This window comes from Physella acuta, unplaced genomic scaffold, assembly GCF_028476545.2.
Source record: "Physella acuta isolate Inbredline_101_S28 unplaced genomic scaffold, ASM2847654v3 ptg000373l, whole genome shotgun sequence".
Classification (NCBI taxonomy): Eukaryota; Metazoa; Mollusca; class Gastropoda; family Physidae; genus Physella; species Physella acuta.
This window is the reverse complement of record NW_026731892.1, coordinates 676,826-696,883: the sequence shown is the minus strand read 5'-3', so window position 1 is coordinate 696,883 and position 20,058 is coordinate 676,826. Positions and strand designations below refer to the sequence as shown.

At 36.1% G+C, this 20,058-nt stretch overlaps 2 protein-coding genes across 3 annotated transcripts in view; one reads left to right on the top strand and one right to left on the bottom strand.

Annotated features, from left to right (window-relative positions):
* Positions 1-71: 71 nt before the first annotated feature.
* Positions 72-3,506, top strand: LOC131941808 (uncharacterized). 2 transcript variants are annotated; one of them, XM_059301347.1, is made up of 5 exons: positions 72-187; positions 1,454-1,538; positions 1,868-1,974; positions 2,071-2,230; positions 2,272-3,506. In XM_059301347.1, exons 1-4 carry the CDS (start codon positions 126-128, stop codon positions 2,225-2,227), a joined length of 411 nt encoding a protein of 136 aa, XP_059157330.1. In that variant the 5' UTR covers positions 72-125; the 3' UTR covers positions 2,228-2,230; positions 2,272-3,506. The 2 variants fall into 2 exon arrangements, with proteins under 2 accessions (XP_059157330.1, XP_059157329.1); XM_059301346.1 differs by having other exon boundaries at positions 2,071-3,506.
* A 121-nt stretch (positions 3,507-3,627) lies between these two features.
* LOC131941781 (autophagy-related protein 2 homolog A) overlaps positions 3,628-20,058 on the bottom strand; it is a 40,105-nt gene continuing 23,674 nt past the window's right edge. The window contains exons 5-34 of the mRNA XM_059301285.1: positions 19,614-19,793; positions 19,234-19,322; positions 17,857-18,026; positions 17,332-17,434; positions 16,853-17,048; positions 15,150-15,292; positions 14,675-14,808; positions 14,405-14,574; positions 13,996-14,140; positions 13,642-13,841; positions 13,240-13,320; positions 12,407-12,513; positions 12,112-12,272; positions 11,944-12,017; positions 11,651-11,833; positions 11,424-11,544; positions 11,034-11,254; positions 10,657-10,873; positions 8,832-8,862; positions 8,603-8,720; positions 8,348-8,515; positions 7,998-8,099; positions 7,638-7,901; positions 7,459-7,520; positions 7,297-7,366; positions 7,071-7,150; positions 6,673-6,794; positions 6,249-6,403; positions 5,982-6,113; positions 3,628-5,727 (exon numbers count right to left, since the gene is read on the bottom strand). Coding sequence (XP_059157268.1) covers positions 5,506-5,727; positions 5,982-6,113; positions 6,249-6,403; positions 6,673-6,794; positions 7,071-7,150; positions 7,297-7,366; positions 7,459-7,520; positions 7,638-7,901; positions 7,998-8,099; positions 8,348-8,515; positions 8,603-8,720; positions 8,832-8,862; positions 10,657-10,873; positions 11,034-11,254; positions 11,424-11,544; positions 11,651-11,833; positions 11,944-12,017; positions 12,112-12,272; positions 12,407-12,513; positions 13,240-13,320; positions 13,642-13,841; positions 13,996-14,140; positions 14,405-14,574; positions 14,675-14,808; positions 15,150-15,292; positions 16,853-17,048; positions 17,332-17,434; positions 17,857-18,026; positions 19,234-19,322; positions 19,614-19,793 — 4,221 coding nt within the window. The 3' untranslated portion in view covers positions 3,628-5,505. The remainder of the gene's footprint in view (positions 5,728-5,981; positions 6,114-6,248; positions 6,404-6,672; positions 6,795-7,070; positions 7,151-7,296; positions 7,367-7,458; positions 7,521-7,637; positions 7,902-7,997; positions 8,100-8,347; positions 8,516-8,602; positions 8,721-8,831; positions 8,863-10,656; positions 10,874-11,033; positions 11,255-11,423; positions 11,545-11,650; positions 11,834-11,943; positions 12,018-12,111; positions 12,273-12,406; positions 12,514-13,239; positions 13,321-13,641; positions 13,842-13,995; positions 14,141-14,404; positions 14,575-14,674; positions 14,809-15,149; positions 15,293-16,852; positions 17,049-17,331; positions 17,435-17,856; positions 18,027-19,233; positions 19,323-19,613; positions 19,794-20,058) is intronic.

The following is a 20,058-nucleotide window of genomic DNA, read 5'->3' as shown; positions in this document are numbered from 1 at the left end:
GAGCTTTATAGGATATTTCCGTTAAAGTGCATAGTCGCACAATTTGACACATTTAAGCATTACGAGACACATTTCAAGTAGATTCTAGATCTAGTATCAAGTTTAGAAATCGTGGAACCTACGGAATGGCGACCGACGCTGGCCAAGATAAAGAATACATCAATTATGTTGCAAAGATGAGATTTTCGTGAGTTCTTTTCTTTATACTGGCAATAGGTTATATCTTGATATATTAATTAGGTCCTAGATATAGATCTGTTAGTGAAACTGTTAGCCTATCGTCAACATTAGAAAGGCTGTCCGTACTTAAAAGATGTGTAGTGTGTAGCCTTTCTAGAAAGCTATGGTCTACGTGAGTCTATCATTTAATAATGAGAAAGTGTCGTTGAATAGGCCTATTTTGTAAAACATTAGGTAGGCCCTACAGTCTAAAAAAAAAAATAATAATAATCAGGTGATTCCTTCCCCTAGACATGTTACGTCCCTTGGCGGGACCGTATCACATTTAATTTTCGTACACTGCCCTGATAGCGTTACCCGTAGTAGCAAAGGTATAGATTACTATAGACTATAGATCAGTGGCGTAGCCAGGATCGTCTCAAGGGGGGGGTTCCAATTTTTACCCGGGGACAAACTTTCGATTTGCACCCCCCCCTCAAACTTTCGATTTGCACCCCCCCCCTTCAAACTTTCGATTTGCACCCCCCCCCTCATACTTTTTATATATACCGAGGGGTCTATTGGGGGGTTATGACCCCCCTAACCCCCCCTGCCTACGCCACTGCTATAGATAGATCTATTCAGTCTAGACTACTAAAGATAGAATTAAGAAAACCACAAGGCCAACAGGGGAAGGGGGGCGCTATGTAATGTATTTTTTCTATTTCTTACGAGGGTGGGTTGCATAGCATACATGGAGCATAATGAAATCTTAAGATTCGAGAAATATATTAACAATGAACGTGGATGAAATGTCGTGAGAGAAATATAGTATATAGGGAGAATGGTTGAAATATTTTGAGAGAAAGTCAGTGAGCCTGGTTGAAATCAGAGAATCTTCCAGACATCTCTTTGTGGGCCTAATGTTGGATGCAGTTTTGTGGGCCTTATGTTGGATGCAGTTTTGTGTTGTGGGCCTAATGTTGGATGGAGTTTTGTGGGCCTTATGTTGGATGCAGTTATGTTATGGGCCTTATGTTGGATGCAGTTTTGTGGGCCTTATGTTGGATGCAGTTATGTTATGGGCCTTATGTTGGATGCAGTTTTGTGGGCCTAATGTTGGATGCAGTTATGTTATGGGCCTTATGTTGGATGCAGTTTTGTGGGCCTTATGTTGGATGCAGTTATGTTATGGGCCTTATGTTGGATGCAGTTTTGTGGGCCTAATGTTGGATGCAGTCATATTTCCTAACATTTTTGTGTTGTGGGCCTAATCCATGAAATTTTATTCTAGGAAAGAGATGATCAACAAAGAAAACACAATACGTTATAAAATATGGCCAAACAGGTGTGGTTTTATCATGCCCATTTATCATGAAGTAAGTGATTGTGGAAAATGCACTAAAAATATTCCATTTATAGCTGGAAAAAAAGCAATTTTCAGCTAAATTTTAGACAAAGAAAGACAATACGGTAAAATGAGATAATATCTATGTAGCTGTATATTCTACTAAACTATATTTGTCAAGGGCCGTAGGCTACTAAAATGTTAAAAGTTACTTCTTCATAAATTTTATAAATCTACTAGTAAAAAAATTATTGTGAGGGTTTCCACTTTCTGTCACTTAGCAAACCTTAATCAAAAAGAAATGTATCAGAACTTATGGTGGCTATGACATTTTCTCTTAAAACTCATCTCCTATTTCAGATGAATTTGAAGCTGGACCAGGGTAGACTTAAGCCTTTACCCTCATCAACAGTGCGAGTCACTGCTGCAGACTTTGCTCATTTGTGGCCTCTCTCCGCAACTCAAAGGTTAGTCTTTCACCAACAGTTTTATTTACATGTACAGTTTAAGTTACATCGGGTGACTGAAACATAGTAGAGAAACCAATCCTTTTTTTTATTCAGTCAAAAGCCAAAGTCATTGATGCCTCAGACTCATGCTCAGTTGATTGGCTGGAAGGCTGGGAACAGTATAGTGGAGACCACAGACAAGTGGGTCAAACCTGCCAGCAGGTACAACATGTACAAAGATTTGGGCTGGGGTGTGGACTCCCTCTGGTGATACCTGGCCACTGGTGGTGGGGTGTGGACTCTCTATGTTGATACCTGGCTCACTGATGGCTCAATCATTTCATCTTAGGATTCTTAGTTGAAATAGGAGATTTTTATCTTATCTTAAGAGCTTAAATGTTTCTATATAAAAACTGAATGACAATGTTATGTGGGAATCTTAAGAATACATCATGAATTATTAATTATATAACTCATTTCAATTATTAACTTTCTGCATTTGGTATTAATTATTTAACAGTGACTGTTGAAAGGAAAATTAAAAATAGCTATCCTAAAAATGTTGATGGTTTAAAAAAAAATTTAAATGTATGATTATTTACTTTATTTTCCTGGTTAATTTTTTAAATTCATTTATGTGTACAAGTGTTTAAACTGAAGGAGATTAAAAGTAAAACCAATAATTCCTGTTTTACTTTTTAAAATGCAATTTTAGGCTATTTTTTTAAAAACATTTGTTCATACAAAATTGTAATGAATAATCCCATTTATTTTGACCCCCCTCAACATTTTGATTTTGTTATAAGCAACCCCACATAAAACAAATTGTGTAAGATAATATAGGTGAATTATTTTAAATTTGTTTTGCTAAATGTTTTTTTATTGAGTAGAGCAGACACAATCACAAATAGCTGATAAGATAGAGAAGGAAGTAATGAGGCATTCTGTTTAACCATTACAATTAGCAGACATTTTAGCACACAACATCTACCCAAGCTAGTCTTTCAAAAAATAAAGATTCACACTTACATCCAACTGACATGAATGATATTGTTAATGCATGTACAAAAATCATCTTTGACAGCTCATGTCCCTGACACAAAACACAAAATTGTCTTGACAATTATTGTCACATTGTTATTGCAAGATTAAAACAAAATGATAAAACCAGAACTTCTAAAGTTGAAATTTCACACACATACATAAATGTGATCTCAATTTGATGGACATCAAATTGTTTATAGCATTAAAATATTGTACAGCAGAGCAGAGATTGTGCTAGAAATTTTACTTGAACAGATCATAATTTCAGCATTGATTTCATCCAAAAGTTGAACTGAAATGTAAACAAACAAGATACAGCAAACTAGTCATGAACTGTCACTAAAAGTCAACTATACCAGTGGCACTATATGATTAAAGAAAGTATGTTTTCATAACATAACAGTCATTTCTAAACAAAGGTTTCAGCCACTCACAATTCCATTAGTAAATACAAATAGCTTAGATTATAAGCCATGTTTTTTTCCATTCCCAAGGTGGTGTTTTTTTTTAAATATGTATTTACCTTGGAGTTAAAACACAACCATAAAGTAAGCAGATGCTAATGTTAATATAGTTACCATTCTGTGTGTAAATGTTGAATATCTGACTAGACATAAAGAGAATTGAAAAAGAAAAGTTTATGCATTATTTTAACAAAATAAAAAATGTGATTTAAACAAAAATGGATAAATAATATCTTGAGTTATTTAGTTTACATTTCAAGTAATTCATCAATTTCATAATGATTACACATGATGAGAGCCTTGAACTTGAGGACATTTAGCAGAAGTACATTACCTTTTAAAACAATTTCAGGTGATCTAGTAAGATACAATTGGGCATTGTACTAAGTGAATGTTGGTTATGCTGTGCTTTTGTTAGAAACAACTATTTTGAGTATCTATAATAACAAACATTCACTAAAAAAACATGAAAATAAAATTGTTTTCAAAGTTAAAAAAATTATCTCAATCAACCAAAGGCAAAAGTCAATAAAACTGATCAAAACCAACGGATTATTTACAGACAGTTAAAAACAACTGCTAACAATTATTTATTACTAATCCATTTTTGTCATCTTTTACCTAATGTATTTTTGGCTAGATTGAGGCACCGGTTTCTTTCTTTATGAATATAATATCACAAATTAAATCTGAGAGAATATTTCACTTCTAATAAAACTGCATTTAAACTGTATTATTTGTAAGATACAGAAAAGAAAATATATAAATAAAATAAATCATCGTAAATATCTATTTTTAAAAAAAATAGTAGTATGGTTTATTTAGAATATCAAGTCCAAAGAATTTCAGGATTACCTATAATTAACTTTTTGTAGTTTGAATATTATTTTAAATGCTACAAAGCTTTCTTTGACCATAGCACACCAGAATATATTTAAATCAAACACAGGCAAAATATTAACTGCACAATCTGAACAGCAAAATTTAGCTGAAAACATATCACATCCCTTTTTTTTTCAAACACGTTTGTCACAAAATTAGCTGACGAATCTGATAAATACCAAAATTCATCTTACCTTGGTTTAACAAAATGAACCAAAAAATTGACACAAAGTCAAATCCTACAGTATAATCATGAATAAAATGCAATACAGCTTAAAAATTACACAAACAATCACAAAAAATAAAATTTCAATAATATGTACACATTTATAATACACATAATATTTATCTGACATTATAAATCTCAAGCTGTGTTGACTTCAGTGTACATACCATAAAAAAGTATTTCAGATATTTTAAGAACCAACCAAGTGACTTTTAACATTTAGATGACATTCATGAACAAATTAATCAAGTACAGCTCTAAGTCAATGACAAAATTATACAAGTGCTGCAATTCTATTTTTACATAAGAATATACTTGGATAAAAATACATTTTATATATGCAGGTTTTGATGGTATTTCATTGCAAATTTACCAACAATAATTGAATGAACTTAAGGATTAAAAAAATGCTTACTGCTACAATTTGAAAACAAGTGTTCATTGATATCAGAATTTGTAGTTAATCAACAACTGACTATAACAAGCACACTAAAAATATACATTGTTAAAAGGAACAAAACAAACTAGACCACAACATAATTCTGATGTATCAAAATGGATTTACGTTTTTACATATTAAATTTAAAACCTGAAGTAAAATTATGTTAAAAACAAAATACAATTGGAAATATTACTTTGCAAGGAATTTTGATAATGTGGTCGTTTAAAACTATAATCAACTAAAGAGATAAGAAGATAATTAAGGGTTTTTAATGATTTTACAAGCAGACAATATGTAATTCTGATGTTTACTGATTTTTAGTTGTAAAATTCATTTATTAAATTCCTCAATCCAAATAGAAACACAGATGATAATTCATAATTTATTTACAACTGTCTTTTTGTATTATTGAATGAATTCTTTGATTATTTATTAATTATTTTAACTAGCAGTGCTTAAAAACAATTCAAAACCCAGTAGGTGCTTTGAATCTACTTCCAGCGATCCTCCTCCTCCTTCATTTTACTTGGATCCACCTCGTTTCTGACTCCCTGTACTATGTTGGTTCCTGCCTCTGCCAGCAGAGCTAATGGCTTGAACAGGCATTCAGGGGTGGCATTCCTCAGGGCACCGCCAACAGCACCAACATAACCTTTGTGGGCACTTTCTTCACTGACAATGGCAGATAGATTGGAAGCTGATTCTCTGACACCCTGCGGAAGAGTATGTGGATAGACATAGATCATCAAGAGAACATAGAAGTGTATGAGGTGTCAGCTAATTTTTAAATAGAATTAGATCATCAAGATAACATATTTAGACTCAACAGGACATTCAGTTAGATGTTACACTTTTATTGATACTGATAGTGTATTTGACTCTATCTTTAAGTTAAGATCCACTTTCATAGTTAGTAGACCCAGCTCAACATATAACTTGGTGACCTTCACAGATCACATGTTCTTACCTCAGTCACCAAAGCAAAAGCAGCTTTGGCCCCTTCTGCTGTTGTCCGTGGCTGGCGTCGCTGTTTCAACATCTTACGCCTCCTTACACTCGGCCCTGGTGACATCATATCATACCCCAACTCTGCACAGTACTAAGGAATTGATCAACATAAAATGACTGACCATAAAATAGCCTGAATAAAACAAAAATAAATCAAATCAAGCCCATCTATTTTGCACAAGTTTATTGAGTCTCACACTTCCCTAAACAAATAAAATAAAATTACTTGAATTGATCCAACAACTTTGTTGGTGAGTTCCAGAATTGCCATGACCGTGTTCAGTGTAAAGGAGTTAGCTCCCCTCTGTAATCCTCGTATAATTCTCCGATCCTTCTGATATTGCTCAATGGGTAAACGTATCAGGTCTGTCACACCTTGTACTATACAAGAAATAAGATGCATCTCTTTGTTATGATCTAAATATATTTATACATTAACATTTTACCACATGGATACACATACCACTTATATTTTGTTTGATAAAATGACTGAAACTTGAAGCAAGCAAATATGAAAAGTGAAATTAATTAGTCATACAATACTAAATACTTGTTCACTTGAAGTGAATCTGTGTCCTATCCCAACACATGGCTTTTAAAATGAATTTTTCCAAACTAGCAGATGGGAGCAGAGAACATGTTTTACTTACCAATCTGGAACACAATGGACAAGCTGCCAACACCTTTTAGGATGGAGTGAATCTGGTTGGTCTTTATGTCAGTCAACCACTCATTATAGGCATACATCAACAGCTTATCCCAGCCCAGAATTCTGTTTTTAAAATAACACAGGACACTAGAACTCTTCTTGATTTAAGTTTAAATATTTACTATTCCAAGTTAAACAAAGTAACTAGTGGGATTATTTATGTTCCAGGATTTATCAAATAGTTTATAACTGTCTGAAAGATGAAGTTTATACCAATGTCCAACCAATGTTTACTGACATTTTTTTTTCCTTCTTCTTTGAGCATTAACACAAGAATCAATACATTATGATATTGTAAAGTAAATTCAACTAAGCTGAATGATGGCAAACTATACCAACCCTTTCTGACAGTTGATACGTTTCAGCTTGACAACAGATCCAGTCAATGAAGCCACACCCAGCATCATTCCAACCACTCCCTGTTTGAAACATGTTGATACAGTTTTGTATAGAGAATATCAATTTATACAATGCATACATTATTACTGATATTAATTTCTAATGCAAACCAAGTATTTTAAAAAGCATAACTGAACGTACAAATCTTTCAAAATGTGAGACTTACACTATCCATGTCACATCTTTTGCCGCGGTAGTCAAGTTTTATTGTGATGTCTGATATTAAAATGAAAGACCTAAAACAATGGAAAAGAAAATTTTAAATAGTATCAATGTAAATAGAAAGCTATGTACACTGTACTAAACCAAGAAAGTAAAAGTTGTATACTTGATGAACACTGGCAGGTCTTCATGGGGAAGCTCCAAGTTGTCATTCTCATTTAGTCTTGCCTGAAGTAAAAGAAAATCTTTATTAGAGTAATTTATGTTTTACTTGGTAGTTTAAAAAATTTGAAGTCAAATAAAGAAAAATTGATTAAATAACACAATTACTTTAATGCAATTTACCTGTAAGTATAAGCTTTGCTGATTACTGTAGTCTTCAAACTTCATTAACAACTCTGTTTCATCCAAGCTGGACTCATTGGTAGATGGTATGCCGATGCGCATGATTGGGTCTAGATTGGAAACAGAGTTACGGGGGCTGGAGCTGGAAGGTGAAGAGTGACCTCCAAGGGGAGACGATCTCCCACCAACACTGCCAACATCAGACTTGGCAGTGTCAGGGTCTGATACTTGGGATACAAACTTCCACAAGAAATTCAGAGAAACCTACGGAGGTAAAAGTGTGTACAAATTTGTAAGTGGAATTGTAGTTTAATGAGTAAACACTAAATAATTAAAAGCTAAAGTATAAACAAAACATGCCTGATCAATATTAAGTTTGATTGGTAGACAGAAGGCCTTGACCTCACATTCAGTTCTGCTAGGCAGGTACTCTGGTCTAGTAAAAACTCCAGAAAACATGAGCTGTCAAAAGAAAAAAATGAGAGTGTATTTTAAATATTTGGCAGCTACATGATTTTGATGAATGAATTATTTATAGCATTACAATTTCATTATATTTTAAAACAGATTTTTTTTAATTAAAAAAAAAAAACTGCTAAAATGTAAAGTTTATATAGTTTATGTTGAAGTTTAGCTTTGAATAAAATAACCAATAAAAGTAGATCTAAAGCACATATCAGCTAAACACATGTCTGCTGTAAGAAACTAACCATATAGGCAGATGATTGTTCAGGGTGTTCCTTATCAACAAGCTTGACCAGGAATTTGTTGACCTCTGAAGATTTGATCCGATCTCGAACCTCAAAGCTATTCACCAGTAACTTAAATCGTGAGGCCTGTTTGGTATTGCTGGGGTAGACATCGTACCTGAACCTAATCTGTTGTTAGAAACAATGTCATATTAGAACTTCAAAAAACTAACTAGACATTCTAGCAGTGACAAGCTTTTAGAAACAGTGTCAGACCTTATTTAACTCAAGCTCCATGAGTATATTGAAGTCCCTCCAGTCTCCCCCCCTGTGTCGCCAGCTGTGCCTCCTAGTTCTACCTGAACCATCAAATTTTCTCTGGTCTCTGGGACTACTGGAAAAAATTTGTGGACATTTTATGATTTACAAATAACATACACTGTCTCTTATTTCATTACCAAAACAAATTTAAGCAGCAAAAAATGTCTGCCTGTGATCTATTTACCTCTGAAGTCCTCTGGCTAAATTTGGACGTTCTGCAAAGAAAAACAAAAAAAATTCATAAAAAACGTTTTAATAACAAGCTTTTATGTAACAATGCACTAAAAAGTAGAAAATAAATTATAGACTACTATTTAAATAACTATAAAGAAAAGCGTGGGTCACTTTAGTATCTGTTGGATACCTTTACTAATGTGAAGGAAGACACCCACGCTTTTCTTTATAGTTATTTAAATAGTAGTCTATAATTTATTTTCTACTTTTTAGTGCATTGTTACATAAAAGCTTGTTATTAAAACGTTTTTTATGAATTTTTTTTTTCAGTACTTTACATGTTTTATTTTTAATAGATACATGACTAAAAACCATTGTGCGCCTACTGCACATCACGTTCAGTAGGCGCGCAATGGTTTTTGAACGCAGCCATTACGTGATGGTGCAGCTATTGAAGGTGATGACGCGTGTGGTGTGGTTGGCTAGACATGCCTACTAATTCGGTCCAAATTTTTATTAATTCATAAAAAATTAATTAGGCATCCAATTAAGTCAAATTTAGTTTCAGATTGCATTGTCTTCATGTCTTGACCCACGTGCCAAGTGTGAATCGTATCGGTCAAGTAGAACTGTCCGAATTTTCACTCCTGCGTTTCCGTCTAGACAGACTGACGAGGAAGTGAGTTAAATAAAAGCTTGTAAAAAAATGTACAAAAGTTTTTACTATCACTTGAAAATAATTGTCATTAAAAAGTTTGATCTCAAAAGTTTAAAATTTAAATAATAATCATTAAAAAAGTTTAAAAAAACCCACGTTTTCTGATTGAACTAAAAAGTAGAAAATAAACGCTATACATCACAATAATGCAAGCGATCACTCTACTATAAGCGATGAAAAACGTGGGGCGCCGAAGTAAAAGTTATATTACTATTGATTAGATAATACTATTGACTTTTATTAGGGAGCTTGTAGAGAGTCAACAGTATTAGAAACTGTAAGAAAATCACGGCGCCCCACGTTTTTGATCGCTTATAGTAGAGTGATCGCTTGCATTATTGTGATGTATAGCGTTTATTTTCTACTTTTTAGTTCAATCAGAAAACGTGGGTTTTTTAAAACTTTTTTAATGATTATTATTTTCTACTTTTTAGTCTTTGTCTGTTTGTTTGCATTAAAATCTTGCTATCGATTTTATCTTTTCACTTTTTTTGGGTAAACGAAGACAACTCGTAAAAAGACAACTCGTAAAAAGACAACTCGTAAAAAACACGTTGTGTGAATACGTTACTGACTAGAACACATAGATTTGAACCCGTGTCGAGTGGGATAGCAATCGTGTGCCCAACCACTCGACCATATCGTCTCCCCCAAACTGGCCTACCTCCTGTAAGTTTTAAGTCGGTTCAAACTAAATTATCTGCCCCTAAGCCTGTCGCGTCTTGGAATCGTTCGCTTCACTGCGCGCGAGCTACGCGTCGCTGGTTTTTTTTCTAATGGCTCGCAGAGGAGAATTATATATATAGATTATATAGCGGTCTAAAATGCTCAATAAAATGTTTCCATTGATCAATTTAGTAATAATAACAATTGCATATTCTATGGTCATCCAAAAGAAAGCTTCCCTGAAAATTTCAGCGCGCTAGCTAACTGGGAAGTGCCAGAAATTTCGATCGCAAGATTTGATTGGAAAGACAAATAAACAAACAGAGAAAGCAAGTTAAAGAAAACGTGGGAAAAATTGAAATACTCCTGCTAGCAAAATACATTTTTGGCTAAAAACATTTTTCTGCAGCACAATTTGACTTGATCAAAAATGTTTCAAATAAAATCTTACCACTACTTGATCCCCGCCGTGGGGGAGAAAAATCACTGCCACCATAGATGTGCCAGACCACAGACATCTCCCTCAGTGTGTACTGGTATTCTGGCTCAGGGAACCTATCAGGGGCCTTCAAGTGGTCATAGCTGCTTGTGGGTTTTCTAATGAAGTTTTCATTCACTTCTATTGGTTGCTGTGTCAACAAATGAACCTCATGGCTTCCTTTTATATTCTGGTGATGGTAATCATTGATGATTTTATATTTCAATTTACATATTTTAATTATCTATATAATAAAGACAAAAAATTTACTGATAAAATCTAAGGAAGTTATTTTTGACATTTAAATTACTTATAAAATTAACCCCCACCCCCCATAATTATGAACTTACTGTGACTTCCCTAAAATTACAATCAACAATCTCAAAATCCTCTGTGTCCCCCATGCCCCCATCTTCATCAGGCGTGTTGGAATCAGAGCTGTCTGATACTGTTATGTGCATGGCGTTCTCAAACTCATTTGTCAGCAGAGAAACTTGTTTTGGGTTATCACATTGGAAAAACACCCGAGTCATCTGCCCTTGACTGTGCTTTGTTGGGGTTGGCTTGTGCTCTGTTGTAGGGAAATAGAAAGGACTTTTTATTCAGTCAAAGCACTTTATCAGTATCTTATGTAATAAAGATGTATAGAAATTATATTTTTAAAATTAAGATATTTTAAAATATAAAAATAACTAAATGACAGTTTTGCCAAATAAATGAAACTAAATTTTGGAACTTACTAATTGGTTCTGGGCAATCAATCATAGCATCCTCAAGGGCAGACTTGACAGATGCTTCCTGTTCTGGTGTTATTGATGGCAACACAGGTGATGGTATTTTACTGTCTCCATGATCTTCATCCTGCAGCAGACATTAATCTAATTAACACCATCTAAAAGAACTCATCCATTTAATTAAAGTAGCTCTGAAGCAAACCTGCAATTTGTGGACACTAAAAAGCACTTACAGATATAAACTGAGGAGCTTCCTCTGTTGCAGTTGGAGTGACGTCCCCTTGATCATTTTTCTCCACCATGTCCCCATCATTGACAATGTACTGTATGAGCTCCAGCAGGGCTGTGGTAGAGTCAGCACATGTGTGCAGGTTCAGCTCATTCACCATAAACCTCAGGTCTGACTTGGGAGTTCTCTGCACAACATTTAGTTTGTTTACTTTACTCAAAGGGTGTCACATGCAGGGTAATTTGAATATTTTTTTTTATTTGAGTTTTTTAAGAGAAATAAACAAACAGCACAAACCTGCTTCCCTGATTTGTCATAACAAAACTGCAGCCAAATTTTGAACTGATCTACTTCAGCCACACATACATAATCTAAAAATAAAATTTAACCAGTTGAAATTACTTTTACAAAGCAAAAGAGTTTGAAATAGTTCTTGGTATAAATTTTAAAAACTAAACAAGTTACCTCTGAGCAAATTCACTTCTCTGTTACATCTTTTAGAAATAAACAAAGCTGAGTCGTCCAATAGAAGCCTGATCTGCGAGAATGCTGACTCAGCTATTATGTTACTGCAAATGCTGAAGTGTTCCACAGTGAGGAATGTCCATACTGAGAGGTTCAATGGCCTAAGGGGAAGTAATGGAGAAAAATAACAAAAACTAGTGTTTTTTATAAGGGGAACTAGTAGAGCCATTAGTGATCAAACAACTAAACATAGTAACAAAAAGTGAACAATTATCTTTCAACAAAGTCAAAGTACCTATAGTCCACACAACAATGATCTATTTGAAGGTGAATCTCTGTCATCACTTTAGGCATTGTGTAGCCCAAGATTGGGAAATCTTTCAGATCAAACAGGTCAATCAGCTGGAAGAAAGAAAGTTTAAATCTTTCAGATCAAACAGGTCAATCAGCTGGAAGAAAGAAAGTTTGGGCCAAATTCAGGCACAGTCCAGGTGAACCATGGCTCATGATGGGCAGGTAGATGTGAGGGGGGTTTTAAAGACACTTTACCTGTGATGTTAGGCAGGTACAGGTGGAGGTTTTAAAGACACTTTACCTGTGATGTTAGGCAGGTACAGGTGGAGGTTTTAAAGACACTTTACCTGTGATGTTAGGCAGGTACAGGTGGAGGAGGTTTTAAAGACACTTTACCTGTGATGTTAGGCAGGTACAGGTGGAGGAGGTTTTAAAGGCAATTTACCTGTGATGTTAGGCAGGTACAGGTGGAGGAGGTTTTAAAGACACTTTACCTGTGATGTTAGGCAGGTAGATGTGAGGGGGGTTTTAAAGACACTTTACCTGTGATGTTAGGCAGGTACAGGTGGAGGAGGTTTTAAAGACACTTTACCTGTGATGTTAGGCAGGTACAGGTGGAGGAGGTTTTAAAGACAATTTACCTGTGATGTTAGGCAGGTACAGGTGGAGGAGGTTTTAAAGACACTTTACCTGTGATGTTAGGCAGGTACAGGTGGAGGAGGTTTTAAAGACAATTTACCTGTGATGTTAGGCAGGTACAGGTGGAGGAGGTTTTGAAGACAATTTACCTGTGATGTTAGGCAGGTACAGGTGGAGGTTTTAAAGACAATTTACCTGTGAGATCCAGCTTTCACCTGTTCTGTGCATTTCATGGCGAAGTGTGGCTCCATCTACTCTTAAGGCCAGTGTAAAGTTCTAAAATACAAAACACAAAGTAAAATAAATATTTGACATATTGGGTCATGTCTGTTTGAATATATCATAGTTTAAATTTAGTAGCATTATAAAGAAAAACAAAAGAAGTTAATTGAAACTGTTTTCTTAAAATAAAGTTAAAAAATAATAAATTAAAATGCTTACTAAACTGCGAACGAAAAAAGGTAGTTGGTAGTTATAAGCTGTAAGGGGCAGCTTAAAGAAATCAAATATTGTACATATAATCTAAGTAGTGTCAGTCTAAGTATCATAGGGTAAGATGTGTAAAAAGTCAGATGCTAGCACAAACAATAGGATAACCTTGACATTGTTCAGAGTGTCCATCTTTGTTTTGACGACCAAAGTAACCATGTCTGGGCTATCAGCACCCCACCCTGCACGACCTTGAGATTTATCTGACACCCATCGATCAGAGCGGTAAATTTTAGACTTGAGGTGGTCAGGTATTTTGTCCCTGATCAGGTCAAGTGATCCAGGTTTTACAGGTAGGGTCACGTGAGCTGGGGGAAAAATTTGTTTTTAACTTTATTAAACTGAATCACAACATTTTTAACAGTTTAGTTTTTAGCTTCTCAATTAAGTAGCAAAAGTAAATGAAATTACATATGTAGAATACAAAAGTAATTAACAAAAAAACAAATGTATGGTTCCTACCATTATGGTAAAGTTGGGCCCTGTTAGTCTGCAAACACAAATACTTAAGGTCAGGGTCACCACCATGTTCATTGACAGAAAAAAGTAATCCATCCTTTAGTGTTATCAACACTTCTCCGTGCAAGTCAGGATTAGATTCCATGTCCTAGGGTAAAAGAAAAACAACAAATATTTCATCTTGCACATGTAGACAACAGCACAGAAATCAGACAAGGCTGAGACTAGGACTTACAACATCACAACCAACAACACAGCCAATAAACCACATCATAGAAATCAAACAAGGCTGAGACTAGGACTTACAACATCACAACCAACAACACAGCCAATAGACAACATCCATCACAACCAACAACACAGCCAATAAACAACATCACAGAAATCAGACAAGGCTGAGACTAGGACTTACAACATGAGGTATCACAGCCAGCAGTTTGCCATTGCCTATACTCAGTGAGAAACACATTTTGTTGAGGAGTTTGGGAGATACAATTTTTGTAGCTTTATTGTTGGCCTTGTGGTCATGGATGGAGTAGTGCATAGAGCCATCATCATCTGAGTCAGACGGGTCCTCATCATCTGGTCAGTGACACAAGAATAAAAGATTGAATGTAAATCCAGTCATAGAACTGGGCATTATGAAATGAATGAAACAATAAGTTGTAAAAGGGAGAGCAACCTGCACTCATTTCTCCCCCCTGGTTCTGCAGCATGTGTAGGACGCCCAGGTTTGTGTTGGAGGGGATCATGGTGTTCATGTAGGAATGTGTTCTGGGGGGCTGGGGCTCCCACATCAGAAGGTCATTGTTGAATCTGGGGGATAAACCAGGAAAATAGGGTTCACAGCTAATCTCTCTAGTGCTACACACTATCAAACATCTGGTTGGTACACAGGTTACCCATCCTGTTATAGAGCAACTGTTTCCCACCTGTTATAGAGCAACTGTTACCCACCTGTTATAGAGCAACTGTTACCCACCTGTTATAGAGAAGCTGTTACCCACCTGTTATAGAGCAACTGTTACCCACCTGTTATAGAGCAACTGTTACCCACCTGTTATAGAGCAACTGTTACCCACCTGTTATAGAGCAACTGTTACCCACCTGTTATAGAGCAACTGTTACCCACCTGTTATAGAGCAACTGTTACCCACCTGTTATAGAGCAGCTCAAGGAACTCTCTACTGTGTATAAATGCAGTCACAGATGGAACAGTGATGTCAACAGACAAACATGTGCGGGCCAGACATTCATCCCGGAACTGTCTCAGTTCTGCTGTGTCTCCTGGCATCACCATCTGCACAAGGTCACACAAGTTTTCTCATCAAGGTATCTTAAACACTCCTTACCACATCATTAGCATGAACCCCTCCCCTGACTTCATCTTTGACCCAAACTTTCCTACCTCACAATTAACTTGACCTCACCTTACCTAACCACTGACTTAACCTTTACCTCATAATTAACTTAATCCACCCCTACATCGCCATTAACATAAGCTCACCATTTACATAACACCTTCAACTTCAAAATTAACTTAAATACTTTACTCAATATTAATTAAGCCCTTTACCTAATCATTAATTTAACCCCCAACCTCACCATTAACATAAACCCCCACCCTACCTCAGCATTAACATAAACCCCCACCCTACCTCACCATTAACATAAACCCCCACCCTACCTCACCATTAACATAAACCCCCACCCTACCTCAGCATTAACATAAACCCCCACCCTACCTCACCATTAACATAAACCCCCACCCTACCTCACCATTAACATAAACCCCCACCCTACCTCACCATTAACATAAACCCCCACCCAACCTCAACATTAACATAAACCCCCACCCTACCTCACCATTAACATAAACCCCCACCCTACCTCACCATTAACATAAACCCCCACCCTACCTCACCATTAACATAAACCCCTACCTCACCATTAACATAAACCCCCACCCAACCTCACCATTAACATAAACCCCCACCCTACCTCACCATTAGCATAAATCCCCATCCTACCTCACCATTAACATAAACCCCCACCCTACCTCACCATTAACATAAACCCCCACCCTACCTCACCATTAACATAAACCCCACCCTACCTCACCATTAACATAAACCCCCACCCTACCTCACCATTAACATAAACCCCCACCCTACCTCACCATTAACATAAACCCCACCCTACCTCACCATTAACATAAACCCCCACCCTACCTCACCATTAACATAAACCCCCACCCTACCTCACCATTAACATAAACCCCACCCTACCTCACCATTAACATAAACCCCCACCCTACCTCACCATTAACATAAACCCCCACCCTACCTCAGCATTAACATAAACCCCCACCCTACCTCAACATTAACATAAACCCCACCCTACCTCACCATTAACATAAACCCCCACCCTACCTCACCATTAACATAAACCCCCACCCTACCTCACCATTAACATAAACCCCCACCCTACCTCATCATTAACATAAACCCCCACCCTACCTCACCATTAACATAAACCCCCACCCTACCTCACCATTAACATAAACCCCCACCCTACCTCACCATTAACATAAACCCCCACCCTACCTCAGCATTAACATAAACCCCCACCCTACCTCAGCATTAACATAAACCCCCACCCTACCTCACCATTAACATAAACCCCCACCCTACCTCACCATTAACATAAACCCCACCCTACCTCACCATTAACATAAACCCCCACCCTACCTCACAATTAACATAAACCCCCACCCTACCTCACAATTAACATAAACCCCCACCCTACCTCACCATTAACATAAACCCCACCCTACCTCACCATTAACATAAACCCTTACCTCATCATTAACTGGAACACTCTCATTGAAAGACAAATCATCCCTGGCATAAAGACTTTTCTTTTTACTGAATGGCCCAGATTCTTTCTTTAGCAGGCCAGGCTCCATGTAGTTGTCCATGCTGGTAGCAGACGCATCAGATTCCTCCTCAGCTTCTAGCACAGAGTTGGCCTTGTGGCTGACATTGATGACAATTCTGACCGGGAGAGTTCATTGACACACAATTGAGCAGTTAAACAAAAGACTTTCATTACATTTTGTGTATCAATAAGAAAACATTACAAATTATTCCTTGACAAATTATAACTAATGTTTCTTTAAGAATTGTAAAGAATAATTTTTTTGAGATATGTACTTTAAATATAACTGTTTTGATCTATTCAAGATTAAAAACATTAAAAAAAAAACAAGAACATTTATTCTTAACGATTCTCAGATTCTTTGTTATTGAAACTTTAGAGTGGCCTAAAAGGTCTCACCGTGGCCAGTTGAAGGTTCCCTCATAAGGAGTTGCTTTAGGGTCATCTACAGTCACTTCACCAAACAAAATGGGATCTTTGTTGATATCCTCTTGTAAATAAGCTGTCAAGTAAAAGTATAACATGACCAGTACAGTTTATTTGTTGAACTGCTACAGGTGCAGCCAGCCACACTGTTTTGATATCTGAAGGTTCTTCTTAGTTTTTATTTCCTTCACAAAACAGTAACCTTCACAAAACAGTAACCTTTTTTAGAACTTAATTTGGTAGTTTTAGGTCACATCTTCAGATTTTATTCATTTAAAAAAGGATGCCATTTTTCGCAATGCGCAGTAAAAACATATAACAACATGTTAAACTAGAGGGACTTGTAGATTACAAGCCACATCAGTTTTAAAAAAAACAAAAGTTCATGCAGTTTTTAATAGGCTTTAATGCAGTTTTTAGTAGAGTTACGCCTCTTGACTTAAAGAGTTACAGATCTTCATAGTTTATCAAAGACACATCCCCTGAATGTCAACCTACCACTGATTTTAAAGACCTGGAGCTCCAGCTGCAATGGTTCGTCCTGCTTTAAGTTGGAGCTGGCATCAGGTGACTCCATTTCCAGCAGCAAAATTTCTTTATGAAGATTTCTTCTCCACCACTCTCTGCTGTGTGTTGGTCGGTCCACACGCAAGTCAGGGACAGGAAATCTGGCAATGGTCATGTGTTTACATTAGTTTAATAGGTCAGGAAATCTGGCAATGGTCATGTGTTTACATTATTTTAATAGGTCAGGAAATCTGGCAATGGTCATGTGTTTACATTAGTTTAATAGGTCAGGAAATCTGGCAATGGTCATGTGTTTACATTAGTTTAATAGGTCAGGGACAGGAAATCTGGCAATGGTCATGTGTTTACATTATTTTAATAGGTCAGGAAATCTGGCAATGGTCATGTGTTTACATTAGTTTAATAGGTCAGGGACAGGAAATCTGGCAATGGTCATGTGTTTACATTAGTTTAATAGGTCAGGGACAGGAAATCTGGCAATGGTCATGTGTTTACATTAGTTTAATAGGTCAGGGACAGGAAATCTGGCAATGGTCATGTGTTTACATTAGTTTAATAGGTCAGGAAATCTGGCAATGGTCATGTGTTTACATAAGTTACTATACACAAAAATATCATTTTATTTAATACTGTCACTGGTAACATACAAGCCTACATTGATCTGTGCAATCCTAACTCTGACCATTGCCTGTACACAAACTAAGAAATACAATATGTACCAACCTGACTCTGACCATTGCCTGTACACAAACCAAGAAATACAATGTGTACCAACCTGACTCTGAATGTTGCCTGTACACAAACTATGAAATACAATGTGTACCAACCTGACTCTGAATGTTGACTGTACACAAACTATGAAATACAATGTGTACCAACCTGACTCTGACCATTGCCTGTACACAAACCAAGAAATACAATGTGTACCAACCTGACTCTGAATGTTGCCTGTACACAAACCAAGAAATACAATATGTACCAACCTGACTCTGACCATTGCCTGTACACAAACCAAGAAATACAATGTGTACCAACCTGACTCTGACCATTGCCTGTACACAAACCATGAAATACAATGTGTACCAACCTCACTCTGAATGTTGCCTGTACACAAACCATGAAATACAATGTGTACCAACCTCACTCTGAATGTTGCCTGTACACAAACCAAGAAATACAATGTGTACCAACCTCACTCTGAATGTTGCCTGTACACAAACCAAGAAATACAATGTGTACCAACCTGACTCTGAATGTTGCCTGTACACAAACTATGAAATACAATATGTATCAACCTGACTCTGAATGTTGCCTGTACACAAACCAAGCAATACATTGTGTACAAACCTGACTCTGAATGTTGCCTGTACAGCCTTAGCTCTGATCTCTAAGTTGAACTTATTGCCAGCTTGTTCATCTCTGATTGCATCATCAATCTAAAATTAGTTCAACAGTTACATTACATAGATATTTGTTTCACTTTCAATCCTATAGCTTTAAATAAGAATTGTTTACAAAAAATCAACACCAACCAAATATCTTTAATAAAAAATAAAAATGTATTTTTAAAAAGTGAGAAAATTTTTAAAAAATTTAGAAAACACATATAATTCTTTGATATATATATAAAACAACAATATAATTTAAACAAAAATATTTATGAAATTGATAATTTTAAAAAATTCTGATCATTCATGTAGGTCAACCAAACAATGGTAGGTACAAACCCCAACATGGCCATTGGTGTCCATTAAGTGAGTTCCTACATTGGTAGCGCTTCCCTTTCTGTTGTCGTAGTGAATCAGGTTAGTCAGTCTGTCAATGATGGTCACATCCACTTCTGATGCCATTTTATTGAAATCAAACATCAGCCGAATCCCTGGGCTCTCTCTTTGGTGTCTTTTTGTCTGTACAAAATAAAACAACACAAATTAAAATAATCTTTATGTATCTTTACAATGTATACATCCCCAAAGATGTAAAGTTTCTGATAATACAAGAACCTACAAAGAACATGCAGGTTCTTGTTGGTTTTAGGCTAACAAAAGAAAACTATGCCAGGAGGCAATGTCTCATATACAATGACTTAATGCTTGAGAAAACATTTTTTTCTCTCTTACAATGTAACAAAAACTAAGGAGACAATATTTACCTGAAGTTTAAGACAATGGA

Bases quoted from the DNA above. Each gene is read 5' to 3' on its own strand.
- LOC131941808 (XM_059301347.1), top strand. From the start codon at position 126: ATGGCGACCGACGCTGGCCAAGATAAAGAATACATCAATTATGTTGCA. The intron at 188-1,453 runs GTGAGTTCTTTT...ATTTTATTCTAG, and splicing joins GTTGCAAAGATGAGATTTTC to GAAAGAGATGATCAACAAAG. The intron at 1,539-1,867 runs GTAAGTGATTGT...CTCCTATTTCAG, and splicing joins TCATGCCCATTTATCATGAA to ATGAATTTGAAGCTGGACCA.